At 46.8% G+C, this 12,500-nt stretch overlaps 1 protein-coding gene across 1 annotated transcript in view; it reads left to right on the top strand.

The window, feature by feature from the left end:
• LOC106592125 (neuromedin-K receptor) overlaps positions 1 to 12,500 on the top strand; it is a 21,017-nt gene that overhangs the window by 6,187 nt on the left and 2,330 nt on the right. Inside the window, exon 5 of the mRNA XM_045722566.1 lies at positions 10,866 to 10,942. Within this exon, the coding sequence (XP_045578522.1) occupies positions 10,866 to 10,942 (77 nt within the window). The remainder of the gene's footprint in view (positions 1 to 10,865; positions 10,943 to 12,500) is intronic.

The following is a 12,500-nucleotide window of genomic DNA, read 5'->3' on the forward strand; positions in this document are numbered from 1 at the left end:
GTCTGTCTGTCTGATTATCTATACTGTCTGTCTGTCTGTCTGTCTGTCTGTCTGTCTGTCTGCAGCTATCTCAACCCTACACAGGTCTGTCTGTCTGTCTGTCTGTCTGATTAGCTATACTGTCGGTCGGTCGGTCGGTCGGTCGGTCGGTCGGTCGGTCGGTCTGTCTGTCCTTTACACCTGTCTGTCTGTCTGTCTGTCTGTCTGTCTGATTATCTATACTGTCTGTCTGTCTGTCTGTGTCTGATTATCTATACTGTCTGTCTGTCTGTCTGTCTGTCTGATTATCTATACTGTCTGTCTGTCTGTCTGTCTGTCTGTCTGTCTGATTATCTATACTGTCTGTCTGTCTGTCTGATTATCTATACTGTCTGTCTGTCTGTCTGTCTGTCTGTCTGTCTGTCTGATTATCTATACTGTCTGCCTGCCTGCCTGCCTGCCTGCCTGCCTGCACTGTCTGTCTGATTATCTATACTGTCTGTCTGTCTGTCTGCAGCTATCTCAACCCTACACAGGTCTGTCTGTCTGTCTGTCTGTCTGTCTGTCTGTCTGTCTGTCTGTCTGTCTGCAGCTATCTGTTCAATAGAGTCAGGTCCAATAGAGTCAGGTCCAATAGAGTCAGGTCCAACAGAGTCAGGCCCGACAGACTGTTCAACAGAGTCAGGTCCAATAGAGTCCGGTTCAACAGAGTCAGGTCCAACAGAGTCAGGTCCAATAGAGTCAGGTCCAACAGAGTCAGGTCCAACAGAGTCAGGCCCGACAGACTGTTCAACAGAGTCAGGTCCAATAGAGTCAGGTCCAATAGAGTCCGGTTCAACAGAGTCAGGTCCAACAGACTGTCCAACAGAGTCAGGTCCAATAGAGTCAGGTCCAATAGAGTCAGGTCCAACAGAGTCAGGCCCGACAGACTGTTCAACAGAGTCAGGTCCAATAGAGTCAGGTCCAATAGAGTCAGGTCCAACAGAGTCAGGTCCAACAGAGTCAGGCCCGACAGACTGTTCAACAGAGTCAGGTCCAATAGAGTCAGGTCCAACAGAGTCAGGTCCAATAGAGTCAGGTCCAACAGAGTCAGGTCCAATAGAGTCAGGTCCAACAGAGTCAGGCCCGACAGACTGTTCAACAGAGTCAGGTCCAATAGAGTCAGGTCCAACAGAGTCAGGTCCAATAGAGTCAGGTCCAACAGAGTCAGGCCCGACAGACTGTTCAACAGAGTCAGGTCCAATAGAGTCAGGTCCAACAGAGTCAGGTCCAATAGAGTCAGGTCCAACAGAGTCAGGTCCAATAGAGTCAGGTCCAACAGAGTCAGGCCCGACAGACTGTTCAACAGAGTCAGGTCCAATAGAGTCCGGTTCAACAGAGTCCGGTCCAACAGAGTCAGGTCCAACAGAGTCAGGTCCAACAGAGTCAGGTCCAATAGAGTCCGGTCCAACAGAGTCAGGTCCAACAGAGTCAGGTCCAATAGAGTCAGGTCCAACAGAGTCAGGCCCGACAGACTGTTCAACAGAGTCAGGTCCAATAGAGTCCGGTTCAACAGAGTCCGGTCCAACAGAGTCAGGTCCAACGGGTCCAATAAGGCCATGGCAGCCTCCTAACCTGGATGAACAAAATAGACCGTCCTTTTTTAATGTTGGCGAATGTGCTGGAGATCAAACTGGGTGAACTTCGTTCCTATCAGCCAGACTAGCAGAACTATTACTACATTTTTCTTAGCTGTCTATTTACCACCACAAACTGATGCTGTCAGTAAGACCAGACTCAACTAGCTGTATAAGGCCATAAGCAAACAAAAAAAGTGCTAATTCAGAGGCGGCGCTCCTAGTGGCCGGTGATTTCAATGCAGGGAAACTGAAATCCATTTTACCTCATTTTTCCCAGCGTGCCACCTTTGCAACTAGAGGTGAAAAAACTCTAGACCACCTTTACTCCACACACAGAAACACGTACAAAGCTCTCACTCGCCCTCCATTTGGCAAATCTGACCATAACTCTATCCTCATGATTGGTGCTTACAAGAGAACAGGAAGTACCAATGACCCGCTCAATACGGAAGTGGTCTGTTGAAGCGGATGCTAAGCTACAGGACTTTTTCGCTAGCACAGATGGCTTTGAGTAATTTACCACATCAGTCACAAACTTCTTGAATACATGCTTCGACGACGTTGTCCCCACAGTGATCGTACATACATATCCCAAACAGAAGCCATGGGTTACAGGCAACATCTGCTCTGAGCTAAAGGCTAAAGCTTCAGCTTTCAAGGACCGGGACACTAATCCGGACCAGCTGTTCCGATGTAAGAACTTTAAACAGGTTAACATTCACATGGCTGCAGGGCCAGACGGATTACCAGGACGAAAGCTCAGAGTATGCCCTGACCAGCTGGCAAGTGTCTTCCTTGACATGTTCAACCTCTCCTTGATCCAGTCTGTAATGCCTACATGTTTCAAGCAGACCACCATAGTCCCTGTGTCCAAGAACACCAAGGTAACCTGTCTAAATGACTAACGACCCGTAGCACTCAAATCAGAAGCCACAAAATACTTTGAAAGGCTGGTCATGGCTCAGATCAACACCATCATCATCCCAGAAACCCTAGACCCACTCCAATTCAAATACCACACCAACAGATCCACAGATGATGCAATCTCATTTGCACTCCACGCCGCCCTTTCACACCTGGACCAAAGTAACACCTACGTGAGAATGCTGTTCATTGACTACAGCTCAGCGTTCAACACCATAGTGCCCACAAAGCTCATCAGTAAGCTAAGGATCCTGGGATTAAACACCTCCCTCTGCAACTGGATCCTGGACTTCCTGGTGGCCAGCCCCTCAACACGGACCGTCAACACGGGGGCCCCTCAGGGGTGCATGCTTAGTCCCCTCCTGTACCTGGTGGGCCGCCCCCAGGTGGTAGGGGCACCCCTCAATACGGACCGTCAACACGGGGACCCCTCAGGGGTGCATGCTTAGTCCCCTCCTGTACTCCCTGTTCACCCACTCAAACACCATCATTAAGTTTGCTGACGACACGACAGTGGTAGAGACCTGATCCCCAACTGTGATGAGACGGCCTATAGGGAGGAAGCCAGAGAACTGGCGGTGTGTTGCCAGGACAACAACTTCTCCCTCAATGTCAGCAAGTGGACTGCAGGAAATGGAGTGCCGAGCGTGCCCCCGTCCAAATTGACCGGGCTGCAGTGGAGCGAGTCGAGAGCTTCAATTTCCTCGGTGTCCACATCACTAAGGAATTAACATAATCCATACACACCAAACACAGTCATGAATCAAATCAAATCAAATGTTATGTGTCACATGCGCCGAAAACAACAGGTGTAGACCTTACAGTGTAATGATTACTTACAAGCTTTTAACCAACAATGCTGTTTAAAATACGTATAAGAATAAGAAATAAAAGTAACAAGTGATTAAAGAGCAGCAGTAAAATAACAATAGCGAGACTATATACAGGGTATTACGGTACAGAGTCAATGTGGAGGCTATATACAGGGTATTACGGTACAGAGTCAATGTGTAGGCTATATACAGGGTGTACCAGTACAGAGTCAATGTGGAGGCTATATACAGGGTATTACGGTACAGAGTCAATGTGGAGGCTATATACAGGGTATTACGGTATAGAGTCAATGTGGAGGCTATATACAGGGTATTACGGTACAGAGTCAATGTGGAGGCTATATACAGGGGGTACCAGTACAGAGTCAATGTGGAGGCTATATACAGGGTATTACGGTACAGAGTCAATGTGGAGGCTATATACAGGGTATTACGGTACAGAGTCAATGTGGAGGCTATATACAGGGTATTACGGTACAGAGTCAATGTGGAGGCTATATACAGGGGGTACCGGTACAGAGTCAATGTGGAGGCTATATACAGGGGGTACCGGTACAGAGTCAATGTGGAGGCTATATACAGGGGGTACCGGTACAGAGTCAATGTGGAGGCTATATACAGGGGGTACCGGTACAGAGTCAATGTGGAGGCTATATACAGGGGGTACCGGTACAGAGTCAATGTGGAGGCTATATACAGGGGGTACCGGTACAGAGTCAATGTGGAGGCTATATACAGGGGGTACCGGTACAGAGTCAATGTGGAGGCTATATACAGGGGGTACCGGTACAGAGTCAATGTGGAGGCTATATACAGGGGGTACCGGTACAGAGTCAATGTGGAGGCTATATACAGGGGGTACCGGTACAGAGTCAATGTGGAGGCTATATACAGGGGGTACCGGTACAGAGTCAATGTGGAGGCTATATACAGGGGGTACCGGTACAGAGTCAATGTGGAGGCTATATACAGGGGGTACCGGTACAGAGTCAATGTGGAGGCTATATACAGGGGGTACCGGTACAGAGTCAATGTGGAGGCTATATACAGGGGGTACCGGTACAGAGTCAATGTGGAGGCTATATACAGGGGGTACCGGTACAGAGTCAATGTGGAGGCTATATACAGGGGGTACCGGTACAGAGTCAATGTGGAGGCTATATACAGGGGGTACCGGTACAGAGTCAATGTGGAGGCTATATACAGGGGGTACCGGTACAGAGTCAATGTGGAGGCTATATACAGGGGGTACCGGTACAGAGTCAATGTGGAGGCTATATACAGGGGGTACCGGTACAGAGTCAATGCGGAGGCTATATACAGGAGGTACCGGTACAGAGTCAATGCGGAGGCTACATACAGGGGGTACCGGTACAGAGTCAATGTGGAGGCTATATACAGGGGGTACCGGTACAGAGTCAATGTGGAGGCTATATACAGGGTATTACGGTACAGAGTCAATGTGGAGGCTATATACAGGGGGTACCGGTACAGAGTCAATGTGGAGGCTATATACAGGGTGTTACGGTACAGAGTCAATGTGGAGGCTATAGACAGGGGGTACCGATACAGAGTCAATGTGGAGGCTATATACAGGGGGTACCGATACAGAGTCAATGTGGAGGCTATATACAGGGGCTACCGGTACAGAGTCAATGTGCGGGGGCACCGGTGTCGAGGTAATTGAGGTAATATGTACATGTAGGTAGAGTTTTCAAAGTGACTATGCATAGATAATAACAGAGAGTAGCAGCAGCGTAAAAGAGAGGGGTGGGGGCAATGCAAGTAGTCTGGGTAGTCATTTGACTAGATGTTCAGGAGTCTTATGGCTTGGGGGCTAGAAGCTGTTTAGAAGCCTCTTGGACCTAGACTTGGTGCTCCGATACCGCTTGCCGTGCGGTAGCAGAGAGAACAGTCTGTGACTAGGGTGGCTGAAGTCTTTGACAATTTTTAGGGCCTTCCTCTGACACCGCCTGGTATAGAGGTCCTGGATGGCAGGAAGCTTGGCCCCAATGATGTACTGGGCCGTTCGCATTACCCTCTGTAGTGCCTTGCGGTCGGAGGCCGAGCAGCTGCCATACCAGGCAGTGATGCAACCCGTCAGGATGCTCTCGATGGTGCAGCTGTAGAACCTTTTGAGGATCTGAGGACCCATGCCAAATCTTTTCAGTCTCCTGAGGGGGAATAGGTTTTGTCGTGCCCTCTTCACGACCGTCTTGGTGTGTTTGGACCATGGAGAAGGCATAAACAACACCTCTTCCCTTTTCAGGAGGCTGAAAATATTTGGCATGTGTCCTCAGATCCTCAAAAAGGTTCTTCAGCTGCGTCTATGAAAAGCATGTTGACTTGCTCGATCACCGTTTGGTATGGCAACTGCTTGACATCTGGCTGCAAGGCGCTAAAGACGGTAGGCCCAGTACATCACCAGGATGGGGGAAGGACGGCCAGCGGTACTGATGCACCCAACAGGACCCTTAACAGCTTCTAAATAGTTAATTGCTAAATGGTTAGTTAAATAGTTAGTTAAATGGTTGGTTTATTTGCTTAACTATTTAACTAACTGGAATATCTGCATTCTCTTTTCACTCATCTCATTACATTACACTGATGCTGCTGTTTACTACCTGTCCATTTATTCCTAGTTACACATACACCTCAATTACCTGATACCTGTATATAACCTGGTTATCATTACTCAGTACTGGTACCCTGTATATATAGCCTGGTACCCTGTATATATAGCCTGGTACCCTGTGTATATAGCCTGGTACCCTGTGTATATATCCTGGTACCCTGTGTATATAGCCTGGTACCCTGTGTATATAGCCTGGTACCCTGTGTATATAGCCTGGTACCCTGTGTATATAGCCTGGTACCCTGTGTATATAGCCTGGTTATCATTACTCAGTACTGGTACCCTGTGTATATAGCCTGGTACCCTGTGTATATAGCCTGGTACCCTGTGTATATATCCTGGTACCCTGTGTATATAGCCTGGTACCCTGTGTATATATCCTGGTACCCTGTGTATATAGCCTGGTAACCTGTGTATATAGCCTGGTACCCTGTGTATATAGCCTGGTACCCTGTGTATATAGCCTGGTACCCTGTATATATAGCCTGGTACCCTGTGTATATATAGCCTGGTACCCTGTGTATATAGCCTGGTACCCTGTGTATATAGCCTGGTACCCTGTGTATATAGCCTGGTACCCTGTGTATATAGCCTGGTACCCTGTGTATATAGCCTGGTTATCATTACTCAGTACTGGTACCCTGTGTATATAGCCTGGTACCCTGTGTATATATCCTGGTACCCTGTGTATATAGCCTGGTAACCTGTGTATATAGCCTGGTACCCTGTGTATATAGCCTGGTAACCTGTGTATATAGCCTGGTACCCTGTGTATATAGCCTGGTACCCTGTGTATATAGCCTGGTACCCTGTATATATAGCCTGGTACCCTGTGTATATATAGCCTGGTACCCTGTGTATATAGCCTGGTACCCTGTGTATATAGCCTGGTACCCTGTGTATATAGCCTGGTACCCTGTGTATATAGCCTGGTACCCTGTGTATATAGCCTGGTTATCATTACTCAGTACTGGTACCCTGTGTATATAGCCTGGTACCCTGTGTATATATCCTGGTACCCTGTGTATATAGCCTGGTAACCTGTGTATATAGCCTGGTACCCTGTGTATATAGCCTGGTACCCTGTGTATATAGCCTGGTACCCTGTATATATAGCCTGGTACCCTGTGTATATATAGCCTGGTACCCTGTGTATATAGCCTGGTACCCTGTGTATATAGCCTGGTACCCTGTGTATATAGCCTGGTTATCATTACTCAGTACTGGTACCCTGTGTATATAGCCTGGTAACCTGTGTATATAGCCTGGTACCCTGTGTATATAGCCTGGTACCCTGTGTATATAGCCTGGTACCCTGTATATATAGCCTGGTACCCTGTGTATATATAGCCTGGTACCCTGTGTATATAGCCTGGTACCCTGTATATATAGCCTGGTACCCTGTGTATATATAGCCTGGTACCCTGTGTATATAGCCTGGTACCCTGTGTATATAGCCTGGTACCCTGTGTATATAGCCTGGTACCCTGTATATATAGCCTGGTACCCTGTGTATATATAGCCTGGTACCCTGTGTATATAGCCTGGTACCCTGTGTATATAGCCTGGTACCCTGTGTATATATCCTGGTACCCTGTGTATATAGCCTGGTACCCTGTGTATATATCCTGGTACCCTGTGTATATAGCCTGGTACCCTGTGTATATAGCCTGGTACCCTGTGTATATAGCCTGGTACCCTGTGTATATAGCCTGGTACCCTGTATATATAGCCTGGTACCCTGTGTATATATAGCCTGGTACCCTGTGTATATAGCCTGGTACCCTGTGTATATAGCCTGGTACCCTGTGTATATAGCCTGGTACCCTGTGTATATAACCTGGTACCCTGTGTATATAGCCTGGTACCCTGTGTATATAGCCTGGTACCCTGTGTATATAGCCTGGTACCCTGTATATATAGCCTGGTACCCTGTGTATATATAGCCTGGTACCCTGTATATATAGCCTGGTACCCTGTGTATATAGCCTGGTACCCTGTGTATATATCCTGGTACCCTGTGTATATAGCCTGGTACCCTGTGTATATAGCCTGGTACCCTGTGTATATAGCCTGGTACCCTGTGTATATAGCCTGGTACCCTGTGTATATAGCCTGGTACCCTGTGTATATATAGCCTGGTACCCTGTATATATAGCCTGGAACCCTGTGTATATAGCCTGGTACCCTGTGTATATATAGCCTGGTACCCTGTATATATAGCCTGGTACCCTGTGTATATAGCCTGGTACCCTGTGTATATATAGCCTGGTACCCTGTATATATAGCCTGGTACCCTGTGTATATATCCTGGTACCCTGTGTATATAGCCTGGTACCCTGTGTATATATAGCCTGGTACCCTGTGTATATAGCCTGGTACCCTGTGTATATAACCTGGTACCCTGTGTATATAACCTGGTACCCTGTGTATATAGCCTGGTACCCTGTGTATATAGCCTGGTAACCTGTGTATATAGCCTGGTACCCTGTGTATATAGCCTGGTAACCTGTGTATATAGCCTGGTACCCTGTATATATAGCCTGGTACCCTGTGTATATATAGCCTGGTACCCTGTGTATATAGCCTGGTACCCTGTGTATATATAGCCTGGTACCCTGTGTATATATAGCCTGGTACCCTGTATATATAGCCTGGTACCCTGTGTATATAGCCTGGTACCCTGTATATATAGCCTGGTACCCTGTATATATAGCCTGGTACCCTGTGTATATAGCCTGGTACCCTGTGTATATATAGCCTGGTACCCTGTATATATAGCCTGGTACCCTGTATATATAGCCTGGTACCCTGTATATATAGCCTGGTACCCTGTGTATATAGCCTGGTACCCTGTGTATATAGCCTGGTACCCTGTGTATATAGCCTGGTACCCTGTGTATATAACCTGGTACCCTGTGTATATAGCCTGGTACCCTGTATATATAGCCTGGTACCCTGTATATATAGCCTGGTACCCTGTGTATATAGCCTGGTACCCTGTGTATATAGCCTGGTACCCTGTATATATAGCCTGGTACCCTGTATATATAGCCTGGTACCCTGTGTATATAGCCTGGTACCCTGTGTATATAGCCTGGTACCCTGTGTATATAGCCTGGTACCCTGTGTATATAGCCTGGTACCGTGTGTGTATATAGCCTGGTACCCTGTGTATATAGCCTGGTACCCTGTGTATATAGCCTGGTACCCTGTGTATATATAGCCTGGTACCCTGTGTATATATAGCCTGGTACCCTGTGTATATAGCCTGGTACCCTGTGTATATAGCCTGGTACCCTGTGTATATAGCCTGGTACCCTGTGTATATAGCCTGGTACCCTGTGTATATAGCCTGGTACCCTGTGTATATAGCCTGGTACCCTGTGTATATAGCCTGGTACCCTGTATATATAGCCTGGTACCCTGTGTATATAGCCTGGTACCCTGTGTATATAGCCTGGTACCCTGTGTATATAGCCTGGTACCCTGTGTATATAGCCTGGTACCCTGTGTATATAGCCTGGTACCCTGTGTATATAGCCTGGTACCCTGTGTATATAGCCTGGTACCCTGTGTATATAGCCTGGTACCCTGTGTATATAGCCTGGTACCCTGTATATATAGCCTGGTACCCTGTATATATAGCCTGGTACCCTGTGTATATAGCCTGGTACCCTGTGTATATAGCCTGGTACCCTGTGTATATAGCCTGGTACCCTGTGTATATAGCCTGGTACCCTGTGTATATAGCCTGGTACCCTGTATATATAGCCTGGTACCCTGTGTATATAGCCTGGTACCCTGTGTATATAGCCTGGTACCCTGTGTATATAGCCTGGTACCCTGTGTATATAGCCTGGTACCCTGTGTATATAGCCTGGTACCCTGTGTATATAACCTGGTACCCTGTATATATAGCCTGGTACCCTGTGTATATAGCCTGGTACCCTGTGTATATAGCCTGGTACCCTGTGTATATAGCCTGGTACCCTGTGTATATATCCTGGTACCCTGTGTATATAGCCTGGTACCCTGTGTATATAGCCTGGTACCCTGTGTATATATAGCCTGGTACCCTGTGTATATAGCCTGGTACCCTGTGTATATAGCCTGGTACCCTGTGTATATAGCCTGGTACCCTGTGTATATAGCCTGGTACCCTGTGTATATAGCCTGGTACCCTGTGTATATAGCCTGGTACCCTGTGTATATAGCCTGGTACCCTGTATATATAGCCTGGTACCCTGTGTATATAGCCTGGTACCCTGTGTATATATCCTGGTACCCTGTGTATATAGCCTGGTACCCTGTGTATATAGCCTGGTACCCTGTGTATATAGCCTGGTACCCTGTGTATATAGCCTGGTACCCTGTGTATATAGCCTGGTACCCTGTGTATATAGCCTGGTACCCTGTGTATATAGCCTGGTACCCTGTGTATATAGCCTGGTACCCTGTGTATATAGCCTGGTACCCTGTGTATATAGCCTGGTACCCTGTGTATATAGCCTGGTACCCTGTGTATATAGCCTGGTACCCTGTGTATATAGCCTGGTACCCTGTGTATATATAGCCTGGTACCCTGTGTATATAGCCTGGTTATCGTTACTTATTGTGTATTTATTCCTCATGTTATTATCTTTTTATTATTTTTCTATTTTCTTTTTCTCTGCATTGTTGGGAAGGGCCCGTCAGTAAGCATTTAACTGTTAGTCTCCCGCTGTTTATCAAGCATGTGACAAATAACATTTACTAGAACATTGGAGGTGCCGGTACTCAGTACCGTCGTGGTCCGGCCCAATTCAACCACTGATTATCTATACAGTCATTACTATTGTTTAGAATTAATTATAAATTATTCTCATCCAACAGGTGTATCTATCAGTGTTGTGGCTGGCTATGAGCTCCACCATGTACAATCCTATCATCTACTGCTGTCTCAATAGCAGGTAGGAGATAGGAACACACACCTATCATCTACTGTTGTCTCAATAGCAGGTAGGAGCTAGGAACACACACCATGTACAATCCTATCATCTGCTGCTGTCTCAATAGCAGGTAGGAGCTAGGAACACACACCATGTACAATCCTATCATCTACTGCTGTCTCAAAAGCAGGTAGGAGCTAGGAACACACACCATGTACAATCCTATCATCTACTGCTGTCTCAATAGCAGGTAGGAGCTAGGAACACACACCATGTACCATCCTATCATCTGCTGCTGTCTCAATAGCAGGCAGGAGCTAGGAAAACACACCTATAATCTGCTGCTGTCTCAAGAACAGGTAGGAGCTAGGAACACACGCCATGTACAATCCTATCATCTACTGCTGTCTCAATAACAGGTAGGAGCTAGGAACACACACCATGTACAATCCTATAATCTGCTGCTGTCTCAATAACAGGTAGCTGCTAGGAACACACACCATGTACAATCTATCATCTACTGCTGTCTCAATAACAGGTAGGTGCTAGGAACACACACCATGTACAATCCTATCATCTACTGCTGTCTCAATAACAGGTAGGAGCTAGGAACACACACCATGTACAATCCTATCATCTACTGCTGTCTCAATAGCAGGTAGGAGCTAGGAACACACCATGTGCAATCCTATCATCTGCTGCTGTCTCAATAACAGGTAGCTGCTAGGAACACACACCATGTACAATCTTATCATCTACTGCTGTCTCAATAGCAGGTAGGAGCTAGGAACACACACCATGTACAATCATATAATCTGCTGTTGTCTCAATAGCAGGTAGGAGCTAGGAACACACACCATGTACCATCCTATCATCTGCTGCTGTCTCAATAACAGGTAGCTGCTAGGAACACACACCATGTACAATCCTATCATCTACTGCTGTCTCAATAACAGGTAGGTGCTAGGAACACACACCATCTACAATCCTATCATCTACTGCTGTCTCAATAGCAGGTAGGAGCTAAGAACACACACCTATCATCTGCTGCTGTCTCAATAACAGGTAGGAGCTAGGAACACACACCTATCATGTGCTGCTGTCTCAATAACAGGTAGGTGCAGGGAACACACACCATGTACAATCCTATCATCTGCTGTGGTCTCAATAACAGGTAGGTGCTAGGAACACACACCATGTACAATCATATCATCTGCTGTTATATCAATAGCAGGTAGGAGCTAGGAACACACACCATGTACCATCCTATCATCTGCTGCTGTCTCAATAGCAGGCAGGAGCTAGGAAAACACACCTATAATCTGCTGCTGTCTCAAGAACAGGTAGGAGCTAGGAACACACACCATGTACAATCCTATAATCTGCTGCTGTCTCAATAACAGGTAGCTGCTAGGAACACACACCATGTACAATCCTATCATCTACTGCTGTCTCAATAACAGGTAGGTGCTAGGAACACACACCATGTACAATCCTATCATCTACTGCTGTCTCAATAACAGGTAGGAGCTAGGAACACACACCATGTACAATCCTATCATCTACTGCTGTCTCAATA

Source organism: Salmo salar, chromosome ssa07, assembly GCF_905237065.1.
Source record: "Salmo salar chromosome ssa07, Ssal_v3.1, whole genome shotgun sequence".
NCBI lineage: Eukaryota > Metazoa > Chordata > Actinopteri > Salmoniformes > Salmonidae > Salmo > Salmo salar.